An 18,106-nucleotide genomic window follows, 5' to 3' on the forward strand; every position below is an offset into this window, starting at 1 on the left:
AGTGAATCAAATTTGAATTTGAATCAAAGGGTGATGCACTGGAACATTGATGAAAAGACAACGGAAACATTTTATTTTGGTATGACAGTCACTAGTGATCTATTGCCAGCACCTCGGCAGCCTGGTCTGAAATAACAGCGTCCTATTCTTTAACCATAAAGTGCATTTATCGTCCACATAGGCCCAAACCTTCTCCTCGGGCGCATATTGCACTACTCACTACAATACAAGGCCACCTGCACACTTGACTGCCATTGCCCTTGTTAAACGGCGAGATTATAAGGCTCTAAAGAGAAGCAAAGCATTCAGTCACTCCCATCAGATCGCACATAAACTACAGTACTGTATATATGTGAATTTAGTGTCATTACGTAACATGTTTGACTACTACATTGGAAAAATATCCATCAAAACATCACAAGATGACGTGTTGTGTTTGTGGGAGTCGTAAACCAAATGCTGCTGCTGCTGCTGCTACTCTACATGCTGATGATCGATGAGAAGATCCTGAATATTGTATTTCTCCTAAAGGGAAGTGAGACAAGAATGGCTCAAGGAAGCATAGAATTGTACGTGGTGGAGGCAGACAATGCGTTGGCACTCAGAGTGAAGGTATAAATATTCCTGCATGTGCTCGATGACGGCGAAGGGTGCTCACTTGTCTGTCTGTCAATAATGTCTGACTTGGACAGATTTAGTTAGCCCTTGAACAGGATAGCTGTCGGTTGCTATTGTAAGGTAACAATGAGAAGAACCGTGTTCGCGTGGCTACGGGAAGTCGCTGGTTCAGTCACACTGCCCGCCGCCAGATTCGATCTTCCTGGCTGCAGGGCCGAGCTCCACCTTGCACACTCGCTGGGCAAACTTCAGAGAGCAGAGTGTCTCGCCTACGTTGCTTTCCAGAGAAGACACCTTTGGAAAGAAGGCAAAATTAGGGTCATGAACTCGACACATATTGTCACCCATGGCTTAAGTCAAAGTGATAAAAAAAAATTTTTTGCCTCAAACATCTCAGGATGCTGGCCACCTCTGCTGAAATCAGCTACATTCTCCATTAAACAGATAATTGAATTCTACATCTGAAATGAAATTCCACCCCTTTGCAACTCTAGTATTAAGCTATGAATGTATACAATTTGAAGAACCCACCTATGACCTTTGTTGACCTTGCACGTACCATTACAATGTCAACATATTCCAACAATTCAATCATCCGTTTTATGTGGCGCTTGTCCCCATTAAAGTCACAAGTAGGGATGAATTTTGAAAAATAAAATTTCCCCCCTCTTTATGTGATTGTGATTAATATGTGAGTATTATTTCAAAGCCCTCTTCCCATGTATTTTTCACAAACTAATCTGTATTACAATAAAAAATATATTTATTATACTTAAATGTTTTGGTCTTATAGGCAGAGGTGTCAAATTCAGGTCTAGAGAGCGAATACTACCTGGACGTGGATTTGACACCTCTGTTTATAGGTTAGGCTTTAAAAAAAATGGCAAATGAACCATGACTTAAAGCAGAAGTCAACCCAATTTCTTTCAAGAATATGTTCCCAGCAGGTCCACTAATTGAAACACGGCATTCTGATTAATTTTGCGTTTGTGGAATGCAAGTTAAGCAGCAAAAGGCACTCGTTTTTTGCCATCTCAGGGGGCGGCCATTTTGTCTTCTGTCGACTGCAAGATGACATCCCAACTGCTCACAACAACCAATCACGGCTGACCTATTTTCTAAATCTGAGGCGTGATTGGTCGTTGTGAGCAGTTGTGATGTCATTTTCAGTCGACAGAAGACAAAATGGCCGCCCCCGGAGATGGCTAAACACAAGTGGATTAACACTTATTCCACAAATGCAATATTTATCAGAATGCCCTGTTTCAACTAGTGTGCTTGCATAGAACATATTTTTGAAAAAAAAAAATTTTGCGTTGACTTCCACTTTGATGAAACACAGTTAATCTACTTCAATTACAGTTGTTAACCTACTTACACTTTTACTTGCAGACTTTTAAACGTTCACTATAACAAGTTCACAAAATTCTACCAAACAAGTGTGGCATAAACATAAGTCCAGTCAGTCATAAATTAGATAACAACAAAAAAAATGCAAACAAATCTGTTATCACTTTCATGGTTCATGGTACAATGTGTAAACATGTGGATTGCATACTACTACATTGCGATGTCGTTTTAAAATTGATTATTTGTTCAGCTCTAGTCTCAGGTGACCTTTGGATGTGAGGCAGGGTACACCCTTAACTGGTCGCTAGCCATGTAGGACACTAATACACAATCATTCATCGTGTATTAATGAATTTTAAATCAGTTGTAGTCCTACCTGCACCACCATGGCCGTTTTGCTGCCTTTACCCAGAGAGTCCTGCAACAAGTACGTAAGGCGAGAGTTCCTGAACGGGATGTGCGTCTGTCGTGCTCTCAGGGCCTGAATGACGTCCCCGAGGGCCAACAGGGAGCGGTTTATATTCTGGGCCTCCTTCAGCCTTTCGCCCTCTGCACCAGACTTCCATACCCTCTCTGATCCCGCCAGGTCAACCAGGTTCAACTTGCCTGAGGGCAAGAAAAAGAAAATGTCAGCCATGCTGCAATTACCTTAAAAATGTCATCTGTCGCTATTAGAAAAAATGCCAAATCGTATTAAATATACAGTTGGTATTTCCACAAAGATTTTGAAATATTAATGCCTGAGCAACTGACCGGTGGTTTTGGAGCCGGTAGCGAGGTCGGTGCCCTGAACGGTGATGCAGAGCAGAGCGTGAGAGCGAGAGCTGTGCTGATTCATTTGTGTTCCAAATGTGATTCTGTTCCTACGGGCCATGGCTAAAATCTGGACACAAACAAACGGAATATTTTTAAACTCTATAATGTAGGCGTTAAACTCAAGGCTTCACATCATTTTATGTTGCCCACAAAAACTAAGTGAGATTACTTATTTCTTAATGAGTGGAGTTCTTGTAAATCCCTTCTTCAATATTTTTCACACTATTTCTCATGACGTCTGATTCCAAATTCATTTTATTTTTAAAAGTATATATAAAGTAACATGGGGCAGAGTAAGGCATTTTTTACTCATAATGACTCAATGATGGGTGGCACCTCACAACTGAGTTGTCAGGTCTGCCTTTGCTACACGGCACCCCATGGCAGAAAAGTCATTGTTTACTATACCATCCGCAGTCAGGATTTCATGAAATAAAATGCACACCAAGAACAACCTTTCCCAACACACTCACAATACAAGCAGGAACAAATCTAAGTAAAAAAAAACAAACATGTTGCGGATCTTAATTTTCTAGATAATGCCTTTTTCTCATAGTCTATCTCATGCAACGATTCAGCTGTCAGCTAGCAGCTAACCAGAGTGATAAACAAAGATATTTTGCATATTGCCTATCGACAAGCTCATTCATTCAAATCATACATAAGAAGCGCAATAACACAACAATCTTTTAATTCTTCACAATTCTAAATGTTACTTTTTACTAAGATCTCTTCCTGCTTGTATTATGAGTGTGTTGGGCAAAGTTGGTAAATGTGCGCATTTTATTTCATGACTGTACATGGTATGATTAGCAAATACTTCTTGGCCATGTTTGATTGAGTGCGAAGGTGTGAAAGTAATACACTTTCAGAGAGTTCACTGAAGATTGTTAATACGTCGTCTCTTTGCAGCTCAATAGTATCAACGCTTATTTAGATAGATTCTCAGTCTGAATGTATGGTGGCCACCATGCAGCTTGGCCCCTAAATAGCAAGAGGGACAATTGTATAGATCTAATAATACTTATTTATGAGGTGATTTTACTTTTTTTTTTTTTTTCACGGTCATAACAGCCCTCTAGTGGAAACCAAAACTAAGTTGAGGGCCATACCAAAAATGAGCTTGACACTCCTGCTAACAGTAAAAAATATCTGTCACCTTCTTGATGTGCTGAAAGCTCTTAACCTCAATGACCCTGAGGCCCGGCACGTGCAGCTGCCCTGTTCCGTCCGGGTTGATTTTGATGTCCAGTTTCTCTCCATCCTTACTCAATAGATCTCTGAGAGTCAAAATATGTTGTTAACCGACAGTCGTAATCCCATCATCGTGCTTGGTCTGGGATGTATCTGTACCTTAGCACCTCGTTGTAAATCTCCACTGAGCTGACAGTGACGGTATACGACCACATGTCCTTCCGCTCCTCTATTTCACTAAAGAGATGTTTCAGGGCTCTCTGGTTGATGCCGGGATTCTCCACGCTGCCCTAAATAGCAAAACAAACACAAACTTGATTGAATGCTACGTTCATATTGCCGTAGTATTTTTTTTTAACATATTTGCATAATTTGTTATTCAAATTAGCCGCATTCATCGCATTAATCATTTTGAACAAGGACACACAGCATGATTACCTCCATTGTGTATGTTTTCCCAGAACCAGTCTGTCCATATGCAAATATGCAAACGTGGTAGCCATCGATGCATGAGGTCACAAGCGGCTCAATCTCTCGAAATACCTGAAAGGCGGCAAAATGCAAGTTACATTACAGCTTGGCAGATGCTTTTTTTTTCCTTCTCTGTGTTGTTGAACTGCGTCACCTCTTCCTGTGCAGCCTGAGGATGGAACACCTTGTCCAGCTCAAAAGTGCGACCCTTCCCTTTACTCAGCACGCTCAGAGAGGACTCGTTGTCGGGGTCTGTGGTAACCACCACGGATTGGCCCTCCTCGTGTTGGTCCTCTTTCAGCACAGGTTTTACGCGGCACAGGACGCGGATGTTGCCTAGGCGATGGAGCACACGCAGGAGTGCTTAACAACATGACGATATTTGTACCAAGTAGGACTGAGAAAAAAGATTTTACTTGGCATTATTAGTGTATACCTTTTAGTTCAACCAGCTGCTCATGCAACTTCCTGCGCAGTGCAACTTCCTTTCTGTATTTCTCCAGAAGGTCTTTGTTGGCCTCTGACATCTCAGAGATTGCTGCTGAAACCTGCCAAATAAAAATGATGATGACATGACATTATTTTTGTGTGTCTACGATGTATTGTTGGTGATATTAAGCATTGGTGTGTGTGTATTTGGTATCTGAACCTTCAGTGGGGATATACACAACTTGATCCACTTCTTAATACCAACACTATCATGTCACAATTTCAATACTAAAAAATGCAAGACCACAGCATGCAAATTGAACATGATTTGGTGCAGTTTAGAATCAATATGTACACTTAAAGGGAATTTTATCTTAAATAATTTAGGTCATAAATAAGTCATAATAATTATAATATATAATATATATATAATATGTATTATAATTATAATTAATAATAATATAATTATAAATAATTAAGTAATGCAAGGCTGGTTAGTTACCTGCTTCTTTGCCTCCTTTATTGCCGCGCCGTAAAACTCAGAGAAGTTCCGAACTTGACTCCGCAGGCTGGCGTAGTCTGTTTTCATGCAGCGCAGAGTCGGGGGGAGGGCAGTCAGACGCTTCTGTAAACCTGTCGAGAAAAAAAATTGTGTTTGAATTAAGCATAATAGACTGACATGAGAAGACGACGAGTGAGAAGACTAACTGACCGAAGAACTGGTGCTGCAGGTCCTGAAAGTGTTCTGCCGAGCAGTTTGCAGCCGCCTTCACTGCCTCCTCCTTCCTCTCCTCCAAGTGGCCAATCTCCTTCAACAGCTCCTCTCTCAGCTGTCCGATCTCCCGCTCGTAGGCTGCAATCTACGAAAAGGGGCACGGATATGTCCACCGGGAGTTTGCAATTTACAAAAAAACAAAACATTGGTGTTACATTTTTGTTACATTTGATAAAACTGTCATTATGACCTGACAGTAGTAGGTACAGTATTATCTGTGAAAAAATCCGCTGTCTCTAGTCTAATGCCTCCAATTTGATTTTCAAGAAACCGCCCCACTCTTGGAAAAACAACCAATCAGAGAAAGAAGCTGTGACTTGTGTCAATCACCTGTCGTGCACTCGCCTGTTACTTTGCTACAAAAGCACACTGTTCGCAATAGAGTGTTACTATAACACTAAATGTTATCAACTGGAAGCTGATAACACACTATTCCAGCTGCTTTTGGGCAGTAGGCGGGGGACACCCTGAATTGGTTGCCAGCCAATCGCAGGGCACACAGAGACAAACAAACAACCGCACTCATAATCACACCTAGGGGCAATTTAGAGTGTCCAATCAACTTACCATGCATGTTTTTAGAATGTGGGAGGAAACCGGAGTACCTGGAGAAAACCCACGCGGGCACGGGGAGAACATGCAAACTCCACACAGGGAGGCCGGGGCCGGGATCGAACCCACGACCTCTGAACTGTGAGGCGGATGTGCTAACCAGTCGACCACCGTGCCGCCACAAGTCAACATAATTATTTGTTTGATTTTAATGAAATATAATTTCTTTTGTTTTATAATGCCACGCGGCACCTCTTTGGTGGGCAATACAGCAATGAAGATGTGCTCTGTACCTTGTGCTGCAGATTACAGCTGTATTCATCCGATTTCCGGATTTGCTCCTCCAGCTGTTTGCAGCGCTCATTCTGGTTGGACAACTTCTCGGACAGCAGCTCATTCCTCTGCCTGGCTTTGGTCAGCTGCTTCATGGTGGCCGGCGACTCCACCTCGACAGTCTGGGTGACGTACTAGAAGAAACAATAATGTGTAGAACAAAACTCCACCTGTAAAGTATCCAAGTCCACATGAAAGATCCCCAAACCATTTCTTTACCTTAACCACAGGCTCCTTGCCCCGCTCTCTGTCCAACTCCAGCTGAAGCTCCCTCACTCTGTCCTCTCGCCTTCTCAGCTCCTCCCCTCTCCTCCACTCGCTCCGTTCGCTCTGCTGCTCCAGCTGCGACAGCTGCTCAGCGCGCTGCTGCAGGGAAGCCTCCAGCTGCTGCACCCGGCTTCGCAGATTCTCATTTTCCTAAGTAAGACGATGGCAGTTACCTTTAAAAAATGCGGCAGTAAAATAAATGGGAGTCACGGCGCGTCTTACCTTGATGAGCATGCTGCTGGACTGTGAGGGGATGGTGGTCAGCTGCTGCAAGAGGCCTTGGGTGACTGTGAGGCTCTGCTTGAGGGTCTCGTTCTCCGCCGAAAGACACAATACACGCTTTTCTGAATCTGTGGCGCCCTGAGGAAATAAAGCATCTTGGACAAAAGTATAGGGACAGCCGGGACAGCAATTTCATCTAGGGGACATCAGCCCATTCTCTCTGAGCTCATCCCAAATGGGTTGAGGTCAGGGGCGGAGCCAGAACGTGGCTAGTGGGTGGGCCTGGGAAAATCAGGGTGGGGCTGAAAATTTCTCTCACCGAGCACAATCCTCCTGTCCTGACACATTGTATATTAAAATAAAATGGCAAACTAAATAATATGAAGTTCAGATCTTCCTGAGACAACCATAATTGTCATTCTTAATATTCAATGTAATAAAAAACACAACAAAACACAAATTCAAAAAAAAAGTTATGATAATTTACTAAAAATGTAAAAGTATATATTTTTTCATGAATCTCACTGGGTGTCTGTCAATCTGGGTGGGCCTGTGCACACCCAGGCCCACCCATGGCTCCGCCCCTGGTTGAGGTCAGAGCTCCAAAACCCATGGAACAATGACACTTGTTTTGTTGCAGTGTTTCCCCATCTTTATTAAGCGATGGCGCATAAACTAGTAAACCAGTGGTGCCCAAGTCCGATCCTCGAGAGCCCCTATAAAGTCTATTTTAGATGTCTCCCTCCTCCAACACACTTGATTCAAATGATCAACTCATCAGCAAGCTTCGCAGAAGCATGATAACAATCATTTGAATCAGGTATGTTGGAGGAGGGAGACATCTAAAACAGGCTGATAGGGGCTCTCGAGGGCAGGACTATGTGCAAGTGTAATGTAAGTTTGCATTCGAACATTTTCACGACACACCACCAAACAATAATGTCAAAAAGACGTTGCTGTAATTTTGTTGTTAAAATATTGTTTGAACAAAGTACTATTATGTTAGCACACTTCGCTAGCTAAAGAGTGCTAAACAGGACATACATTAAAGAAAAAAAACCCCACATAATCTCTTCAATTTTAGGGGTGCTGAAATTCAATTTAAGGGCGCATGAGCAACCCCCAAAATGGACTGAAAACGCCCATGACTGTTTGTATTAGGCTAGTGTTGCTTTCGGGTTTGCTGCAGGATGCTAGTTTCATTTACTGTGGCTGCAATTAAACACTTACAGTGGCAGTTTTGAGCCTGCACAGTTCCTCCTCGCGTTCTTCAATTCCACTTTTAAGATCATCGATCTGTGCAAGAAAAATAGATCTATTTTTGGAGGAATTTAGGCACAATTAGATCTTATGTGACGGTCTACTGTCTGTACCTACCTGCTGCTGAAAGGCCAGTACACGTGAGTGTCTGTCTCGGTCCTTCTGTTCAAGCTGTGAGCGCAAAAGTCGCAGTTCTCCTCTGAGCTTGCTACGTTCCCCCTGCAGGCCGTAAAGAGACTCCACCAGGCTGTGAACTCCAATTTGAGACCCGGCAACACTGCCGCTCTCGCCTGGAAGTACATAATTCGTCTCTTTAATAGCAGTGGAATGGGCTCTGATTATATTCTGTCACATTTTACCCATATTCATATTAGGTCAACCAGAAATAGTAACCCTTTAATTTGCCTACGACCTGCTTTGTGAAAGATGAATTTTCATCAACCCTTAACCAAATGGGGTGACTGCAATTGCCTGGTGACCAAGATGTATCCTGCCTCTCAACTAAAGAAAACTCGGATAGTCTCCAGTTGACCTGTGAGTCTAAAGAGGACAAGTCCTACAGAAAATGGATGGGGATTTATTAAAAACAAACACCAATATTAATACCACAGTAACTGTATGGTCCTTTACCCTCTGAGCAGGACTATGAAACCAATCTCCGCAGTTTATTTTGATACTTGAAGACGTGTAATATTCATGAACATTAAGGATGCACTTAAAGCCTCCATGTAGTGAGGCAGTGATGCTAACATTATTGCTGCTGCTGCTGCCTTTGGACTCTCCAGGGTAGCCAATTTTCTCACGTGTAGCCTCATTCAAGCACAAAAGCAGCAACAACCGTGTCCATATAGAAGAAACATGCCCTGCAGCATCTTAATAACCACACCACCGGGATTGGCCAGACAAGCTCTGTCACCTCTGATCTTCAATGCAGGCCTTGCTAATGTTATTGAGTAATAATATAAGAATATCAAAATAGGAGCCTTGTTTGCTGGAGCTGAAAAAAGAATGAGCAATATAGCAGAGATTTACAGGATAAACAGAAAGGGACAATTCAACGCAGAATGTATGTTTGTATGAAGGCACAGGCACATTTCCTAAGGCAGTGCATGTCGCATTATAAACAAAAACAAAGCTTCACAACACAAGGACACCAGCCGCCGCAGCTATTTTTAGTCCGACACGAGTACACGTGCCAACTTGCATGCGCCAGCCGTGTAAATGCATTTGCAGGGAATGAAACGCTCAGATATTATTCATAAACACCTTCAAACCGCTTGCGACTTCACCGAAGAATCTCAACGAGGAATGACGCAGACTCGTCCTGTGACCTATAATCGTCAATATTCATGAGATGGCCGTCATGCACTTTAGCCCCTTCGGTGGTATCACTTCCAGAATCATGCACATGTGAATGTACTGTAAATACGCGCACGACCACAGAGCTTAGAATTAATTCTGCTCTTCTGCTCCCGGGTCAAAGAGCCATCTGTTCCATGTTGATATGCACTCACATGCTACAGTCTAGTCTCTGTTACTTTGTACATGACCAATAGGTTGTCTATGACCCAAAGTACATTGAGCAGGTTTTGCTCTCCATCCATCCATTTTCTAAGGCATTTGTCCTCATTAGGGTCACGGGGGAGCTTGAGCCTATCCCAGGTGACTTTACACTCTAAAAACAGTCGGGTTAAAAATAACACAATTTTGGGTCAAAAATGGACCGATCCACAACTTGGCTTAGTTTGACCCAACTTTCTTGGGGTTTTTTTTTCAGAAAACAGTAGTTTTGTACAAAACAACACCCAAAAATGGGCTGTTTTGTACAAAACAATGCAAGGAAATGGGTCAATTTGACCCAATTTGTGTATCGGTCCATTTTTGACCCACAATTGTGTTATTTTTAACCCAACTGTTTTTAGAATGTAGGAGAATTTATAGTTCTAAATGAACCTCAGCAGCTCGTTTTCCAATAAGTATTCAGTGTTGTTCTTCTTTCGATGCCAAAGCAATGCACTGAATGGCTCCCAGACCCATGTCAATGTAAATGTCCAATTACGCGCCATCCTCTTCCCCTCCTCCCTCTCACGCTGGACCCTTTCGCTCACCGTCACTCTGCGGGCTCAGCTGCTGGCTGACAGCTTCCTCCAGGTTACAAATGAGGCTCTTCTTGTCCTTCAGGCGCTGGCGGTAGGAGGCCCGCAGCGCTTTCATCTGTCGGCGGTGCTGCACGCGGTGCCTCTTGAGCTGGACGCGGTACTGCTCGGCCTGCTGCTGCAGCTGCTGGAAGTGGGAGTACTGCTCCAGGAAGCTCAGCAGGTGGGACATGACGGCCATCAAGGGAGACTCTCCCAACTGAGAACAAGTTGACTGTATTTGCTGCAGCTCCGTTTGTGGGAAATGTGCTCATTTGTGTCAAGACGTCACCTTTCCTGCTGTCTCCAGTTGCCCCTGTGAGTTCCTCCTCTTGTCAGACTCCTGCTTAAAGGATAGAAATGCTGCCAGAGGAGTGCAAGCGGGGATGTCAGTGCCATTTTGTTCATCTTCATCGCTCAGAGACATGTCGTCACTGTCACTGCTACTGCCTGGATGACCACAAATCACAATAACAGAGAGTAAACATCACAATGCATTCCCATCCATCGCTATTTATTTTCAACACTTACTTGAGTCACTAAGCCTTGCACATGCCTCCTTTCTCATTTTGGGGGTGTGGCCATCATTCCCTCTTCTCCCTGTTTCCATGGAAACAGGTCTTGGCTCCTGAGCACAGCAAGATAAATGAGGGTCAGGTGGTAATGATTCCAACATTTACACATTGCAACTAGAGCTGCGTGCAATGGCGGTTTATGGCCAAGAAAGAGACCCCATTTTAACTGTCAGTTTTTTGCTATGACTCATGCACAGAACTCCCGCAAAATGCTATTATTTGACAAAGGGACCCCCGAGGCTGAATATGATGTGGCGAGACGTACGTCTGCGGAGGCTCCACATGATGCCTCCAAGGCTTCCTCCTCCTCCTCCTCCTTCTTGAAGACAGTGTAGAAGATATAGACTAAAAGGGAGTAGAAGGCGTACATCTCCACGCTGTGCAACAGTTCCTGTGAATTGAGATCAAAACACGCAGCAGAGGACATTTCTCGCCCTGGTAAAAATTTGAACAGTGGCCACATTCCATCATGCAAAACACTCCATCTTTTTTTACCTCAGCATGTAGCGTCTTCTCCTTGGTGGCAATAATTCGACATTGCCGTCATTTGTATTCTCCTTTCACACTTCATCCATGTAGTGCCATGCAGCTCCTTTTCTCATGCCAGCAACAGCATCCAACGCTGTACAGCCCATCTGACTGCTTTCTCCTCCTCTTTCTCCTCCTCCTCTGCACTCTTGGCCCATTTACAGGCTGCAGCTGCAGCGAGCATGCTCAGTGCAGAGCCTCAGCTGCCATGGAGGCTTGACAGATGATGATTTCATTCTCAATGCTAAAATGATTAGCTCTTTTAGCTCACAAACAACCTGCTATATTTGCTATCATAACCTTGCTAAAATACTGCTAAACCAATTTCAAAAGTATTTTATTAAATCTAAACATACAGTATATCAGGCACAATAAATCACTCAAATGACAAAATCAGTGAATGGATAACAAACATTATTTATACACAGGGTATAAAGTAAATGAAATACAAGTACACAGATAAATATATGAAGATTAATTTAATGAGGTGGCAGATGAACAACAGATGTGGATTAACCCTGAGCATTATTCAAGTTAAGCAGATAAGACTTTATACATACAATTCTATCTATACTTTACATACAACAACAAAATGGCCATAATACAACAAGTGAAATCAATAAGTTTAACACAAAACACTATATACAATAGACACCGGAAAACGGCCGAAAATTTGTCAGTTTCGGGTCGGATCGAAAGCCAGAGAATAGAAATGTGTCTTCAAATGGATTTTTAAACCAAACAAAGCGCAGTATGTCTTTTGCAGCAACTGTAGTAGAAACATGCTAACTGCTCAGCATTGTGCTGCCAATTTCTGTTATTTCCTATGGGGGAAAAATGGAACAAACAAGGGAATGACACGATTATGTTTGACTTCAGAGGTTTTACGGTTTTGTTGAGTATATTAAGCCACCATGTATTCCCCTCTAAACCCATTAAACTAGAACCACTCCAGAAAGTCTTTGCGAGCATTATTGAATACACAATGCCAACAGACATGTGTGCATGAACAACTCTCTACATATTTAAGTGATATTGATCAGTCACATCCGACAGAAATGTGTCCAGGGAATGTTTTGAGGCCAAACAGCCTATGGACATGGAGCCTTTCAAAAGCCACTTCATGGTTCCCTCATTGGTGGCCTGAGAGCCGAGCGAAGCAAACGTGTGTGATCCAAAAGTAGGTGCCAAAAGTACTGGCAGGCAGACTGTTACGCTGATCAGGGCCCCTATTGGGTTTCCTGCAAACAGACAGACCATGAGGCAACAGGACAAAGATGCCAGGCCCATGCAGCAAGTAAGGACAGTGAGTGTATCTGCAGAGAACTTGTCACATAGCCCCAGCAGCAGGCAGGAGCCACACAGGAGAATACATGCTGTGTTGCGGTCTTCACTGAGCCAAAGGAAGTGGAAGGCAAGCAGCACTGGAGCCAGAACCTCTCCGGCGCATTCTGCATCTTGCTGGAGTGAGGTGAGGAATATGCTTGAGGAAGGCAAAACAGCAAGTCCTGCAGAGAGCCCAACCAGGAAGAAGCCAACTGAGGGAGCTCTGTGGTCCTACAGAAGCAACAGAAATGAGAGTGAAAATATTGCATCCACAATAATTTATGTCATAGGCATTAACAATTAACTTGGTCATACTTAACACATAATATATTCCACTGGGCTACCTACCTTAAAGAGTTTATATGAGGAGAAAAGGGCTGAGGAAAACAAAATTAGATTGACTAATATCCACGCCATTTTGTCCAAAAAAACGATTATTAGTTATCTTAAGAAATGGGACATGTGTTTAGAATTAGCTACAACAATAATATAGCATAAAATCGGGTAACATTCTATATAATCTTGTCACAAGACGAACTTTGCTAAACAGTGGCACGTTTGTTTGGGCACGTGACACGCCCAGACGGCAACAATGCGCAGGCGCATATTTAATGCGTTCAATGTTACTCGGAAACTCGCACATCAGCTGCATCATTTTGGATAACCGGGAGTTAAAAAGAAATAAATATTTTATCTGCTATCTTTCGGGTCATCTAAACAATATTTCAGTGTTTATGTGTTGCCAGTTTTGACTAAAATTGTGGACGGACGTCCGTCGAACTCCATTTACAACTTGACTTTGATCACTTCCTCCAGTAGTCTCAGATGCTAAAACATTTTTTTATCCGTAGTTTGGCAATACAAACACATACATTATCGTTTTTTATTATTATTATCACCGTATCAGAAAATAAAACTCTCGTTTGACCAGTTTTCGAGAAAAAAAGAATGGCGCCGATAACTTTGATGGCTTTAACTGAAGAATGGATAATGAACAAATTGGGATTAAGTCACCAACGCCTCGGTAACTTCATACTTACCATAACGATACACATTCATGAGTAAAGTAGATTTCAAAGTCAGTCTATGCAAAATGTTGTCTTGTCCCTGCTATTTGTGGCTTAACAAAGTTAAATTGTAGTTACTGTGGGGAGAAAAAAAATCCTATATATTCTGAACAGGAGATGTTCGCTCCCTGAGTCTCCCTGGTACATACAAGCAGAAAATCGGATACCTGGGAAATGGATTGGCCAACTTTGAGCGTCTGAAATCTCTGAATCTTTCACATAATTCATTAGTCTCTGTTGAGGTATGCCTGAGTGTAGTGCTGTTGTTTTTAAGGCCTTCAATTACTGTCTTTAATGTGTTCAATGTACTTTGATATACCTCCTTAGGGTCTACAACATTTGAAACATTTACAGATCCTAAATCTATACTATAACTGCATACCTTCCCTGGAAGAGGTAAAGGTCCTCTTTGAGTTGCCAGTTTTGAGGGAACTTGATCTGAGACTCAATCCTCTGGGCAAGACTGAGCCGCACTACCGACTTTTTGTGCTGCATGTCATGGCCAGCCTGCGCAAGTTAGGTAAGGTGTCAGCCAGACTGCTCAAGAGTTAGTTGAATTAGCAGACAGGCTGCTAATACCAGATCAGTTTCTAGTATAGAATGCACTTCTTTGCTTTCAGATGGATGTCCAGTCGAAGACGCTGAGCGCAAGTCTGCCAAGAAGCAGTATTCCCAGAAAAGGTAGAAGGCAATTTTAAAGGGCAAACACAATTAGTGCTGTTTGTGGTGGAACATGAACTCATTCACTGCCAGACATTTTCGGACCCCCTTTTACCCTAATGTTTGAAAAATTTTGAAAAAAAAATAAAAATAAGTTCCTGGCATTGAATGTCTGGACAGTGAAAAGATGTGTCTTTGGCAGTGAATGAGTTACAGCTGGTGTACTTCCGTTCTTTTATTATTGCAGACTTATTGCATTATTACTTTTGGCCTGTTATACTCAACAGCCAGGACGAAAGCTGTGGGGTGCAGTAAGAGGAAAAACAGTGCTAGAGATTCTAAGGACCCATGACTGACAGGAAACCTCAAAAATCATGTTTTCAATTTACAACAATGAAGTGTCGGGGCCAAAAGTGATCTTTTTTTTCAAGGGGCCCCAAAACTCCCAACAGCGCAATCTTATTTGCTCCACATCCATCTTAGTTGTCTCGCTCATGATTTTCAGAAGCCGTGATAACCGACAGGCCATACTGGACCGCCTCAGCATGAAGCTCTCCCTGTTGAATGACACTGATGATGTTGAGTTGAACCGCACCGGCGCCAATTACAGAAGCCACAGTTACCCAAATGAAGAATTAAAGTCATCTCATCAGCAGACAGGTGTGACATTGTTTTCTTGTTTTTTTTTCTTCCTTCCTCTTTTTAAAATCATGCAGCTATGTTTAATATCTTTCTAAGAGAAATTAAATGGTCTCACACAACTGTTTAGTTCCAGGTGATTGTACTTTTCAGCTGCCACCCGTTTTCTTTGCAGCATGAGTTTCTCATGCCAATATCAAGGAGGACGCACAATCTGAAAATTGTTTCTTTATGTACTTCTTTTTCTGAAAGTCTAAACAGAATCTATGTAACAAAAATACTGTACACACTCAATTGCATTTCTGTTGATTTTAGCTATATGATTCCAGCACTAGGTGGCAGCAGAGGGCCATTTTTAGAACGTATTCAGTTGTTTATTTGGGGAGTTAAGTCAGTCCAGTATTAACATCACACTTCCAAATTGGTAATAGCGGACAAAAAAAGGCAGCTAGTTGTCGGAGAGATGGTGGTCTGCTTTCTGACTACGAACTCTATTGAGCAAGGCACAGAGCCATCGGATCGCAGAACCTTTACTCTGACATGTCCTTGCATTTCTGCCCAAAAAAATAAATAAACCAAAAAAAACAGTAGTGTACCGTTTATATTTCCCCTTGCTGGATTATAACCACCAAAGTAAATACAAAAATAAATTAACAATTATCTCTGCATATTTTGAAGGCAAATGAATCAGTGTTTATCATTCCAGATAATACTTTGTCCAAAGTGCTATCATCTCTTCCCATCTTACAAGTAACTGAAATCCAATTTCATTTTGACCCAAAACCTGGAAGTAGTAGTTGTAAATGTTGTGTTGTTACATTTTTGAGCTCAAGACCACTAATCTTCCAATTCCCATCATTCTGGCTCCAACCCCGGTTTGTATCCTTCATGGCTGACCGAAGGTGCCGGCATGTCGCCACAAGCAGAAAACAAGCAGCAGGTACAAAGTCGGCGATATTACTGTGAGGATTTTCTGTTACTGTTTGGTGCCACATTCATGTGCTATCAGATAATCTGAATACTCCTTCCAGGGTAGTTACAGGAAGCCCTTGGGGGAGCTGCTCGACCTCATGGACAAACACTGGGTGGGAGAGAGAACTCTGCAGCTTAACACCAACTTCCTGAGTGAGTTCGCTTTGGGGATTGTGTCTAATTGCAGGAAAGCGAGATTGAAAAAATAAAAAAATCCACGTTCTCCCTCTTTTCTGGATCCAGCTCAGATTGTCCAGGTCCTCTCTATGATGGAAAACCATATCTCTAGTCAGGATGCTGAGGTCAACACCTTAAAAGAGGAAGTGGATGCGTTGTGTCTTTTTGCGACCGCACAAGAAAAAGAACACAAAGCTGCTGTGAACAAATTCACCACTGATCTGGTGATGACACAAAAATGGGGTTGCAAAATGAGAGTTTACATTGCTGAAAACCTTTCATGGGAATGTATGGCAATTATATAACACAGAACTTTTGAAAAACATATAATAACATCTAGATTGGAACAGGCAGATTGAATGTAAATTGCATCTGAATTTCCACGCACTTTGCATACACAGCATGCCACTTAGTCCGGGGCTTCTGAGGCCACACCCCCTGAATACAGTTTGCACTGTTCACATGGCAGATCATTTCGAAAATCTTTGAACCCACAGATTACAACTAGGTAATCATGTTTTGATGAAATTACCCGACTAACATTGTAGTGTTAGATTACTTTATTCTAAATTTAACATAGCTATAATACAAGAAAGCAAATGTGCTGGACAGACTTTATAGCAATTTCTAATTTATTCCTCTTGTTCCAGGTGGACTATACCTACATCATCATAAACCGTATTATACCTCCATGATCGCTACAACTTACATTTCAATAGAAAAAGGCCACCACTAAGTTTATTAATAATAATTAATATTCACAAATAAACAAATAAAAATGAATAGAACGTGGCCAAATATTAAGAATATTTCCCATAACTGCAGTGCTAAACTTCCCATGGAAAGTTTCTAGGAATCGAACACCCTTGTGCAAACCAACACGCAAGTGAGTGTCGTCTTCTGAGTCAGACGAGTATTTGTCCCAACTAATGCAGGGAGAGCTCAACATGCAGCTGAGGGTTGCCTTGGAGGAGAACGTCGCCGTCCGAAAAGAGCTGATCACGTCAGAACGCATGTATCGCCAGTATATGACGGAGCACCCGCCCACTTGTCACAGTACAGGTGACTGGCAACTTGGCAAGGCCAATTCATATTTAATTCAAGTCATGTTTTGCCAAAAAAAAACCTATCATGTCATATTTGCATGAATAGAGGCCCAGAGAACGGTGGAGGAGCTGAAGAGAAAGGTGAAGGAGGCTCCGAACGGCAATGAGCATCCTCAGGTATCCTCCGCCATCTTAGCTTTGGTGATAAAATGATGTGACTTCAAACATACTCACTTTTGTTTGTGTGTTTTGTTTTGTCTCTCACTACAGGTCTAACTGGAAGCATGCAGGAATGTGATTAAAGTGGGAAATCAACCCAAACATATTTTTTTTCAAGAATATCGTCCCAGCAGGACCACTAGTTGAAAGACGGCATTCTGATTAATATTCCGTTTGTGGTATATGAGTTAAGCATCAAAATCCACCCGTTTTTAGCCATCTCTGGGTGCAGCCATTTTGTCATTTATGTCGCCTAAAAATGACATCACAACTACCCAGGGCTCCGGTAACGACCAATCACTGCTCGCCTGTTTTCTAAAGCTGAGCCATGATTGGTCGTTTCCCAAGGCCTGGGTAGTTGTGATGTCATTTTTAGGCGACAAAATGGCTGCACCCAGAGATGGCTAAAAACGGGTGGATTAATTCTTATTCCACAAACGCAATATTTATCAGAATACTTTGTTTCAACTAGTGA

General features: G+C 42.4%; 2 protein-coding genes across 5 annotated transcripts; one reads left to right on the forward strand and one right to left on the reverse strand.

Annotated features, from left to right (window-relative positions):
- Positions 1–50: 50 nt before the first annotated feature.
- Positions 51–11,635, reverse strand: LOC147143720 (kinesin-like protein KIFC3). Its single transcript, XM_086038485.1, has 20 exons — positions 11,493–11,635; positions 11,263–11,388; positions 10,954–11,050; positions 10,715–10,872; positions 10,396–10,642; positions 8,405–8,577; positions 8,258–8,323; positions 7,028–7,165; positions 6,758–6,955; positions 6,499–6,672; positions 5,591–5,738; positions 5,381–5,511; positions 4,886–4,997; positions 4,604–4,785; positions 4,417–4,521; positions 4,138–4,268; positions 3,944–4,064; positions 2,722–2,851; positions 2,345–2,574; positions 51–912 (listed from the first exon to the last, which is right to left on the reverse strand). The coding sequence occupies exons 2-20, from the start codon at positions 11,365–11,367 to the stop codon at positions 787–789; spliced, it is 2,772 nt and encodes a 923-aa protein (XP_085894611.1). The 5' UTR covers positions 11,368–11,388; positions 11,493–11,635; the 3' UTR covers positions 51–786.
- A 1,805-nt stretch (positions 11,636–13,440) lies between these two features.
- cep72 (centrosomal protein 72) lies at positions 13,441–17,825 on the forward strand. 4 transcript variants are annotated; one of them, XM_086038029.1, is made up of 11 exons: positions 13,441–13,875; positions 14,033–14,160; positions 14,246–14,438; positions 14,539–14,599; positions 15,084–15,238; positions 16,120–16,157; positions 16,249–16,342; positions 16,433–16,590; positions 17,302–17,428; positions 17,519–17,589; positions 17,683–17,825. In XM_086038029.1, exons 1-11 carry the CDS (start codon positions 13,800–13,802, stop codon positions 17,686–17,688), a joined length of 1,107 nt encoding a protein of 368 aa, XP_085894155.1. In that variant the 5' UTR covers positions 13,441–13,799; the 3' UTR covers positions 17,689–17,825. The 4 variants fall into 4 exon arrangements, with proteins under 4 accessions (XP_085894155.1, XP_085894157.1, XP_085894156.1 ...); XM_086038031.1 differs by having other exon boundaries at positions 17,302–17,422; XM_086038030.1 differs by having other exon boundaries at positions 15,087–15,238.
- The last annotated feature ends 281 nt before the right edge of the window (positions 17,826–18,106 follow it).

Source organism: Filicampus tigris, chromosome 8 (genome assembly GCF_054856515.1).
Source record: "Filicampus tigris isolate MCC_2025a chromosome 8, RoL_Ftig_1.0, whole genome shotgun sequence".
Taxonomy (NCBI): domain Eukaryota; kingdom Metazoa; phylum Chordata; class Actinopteri; order Syngnathiformes; family Syngnathidae; genus Filicampus; species Filicampus tigris.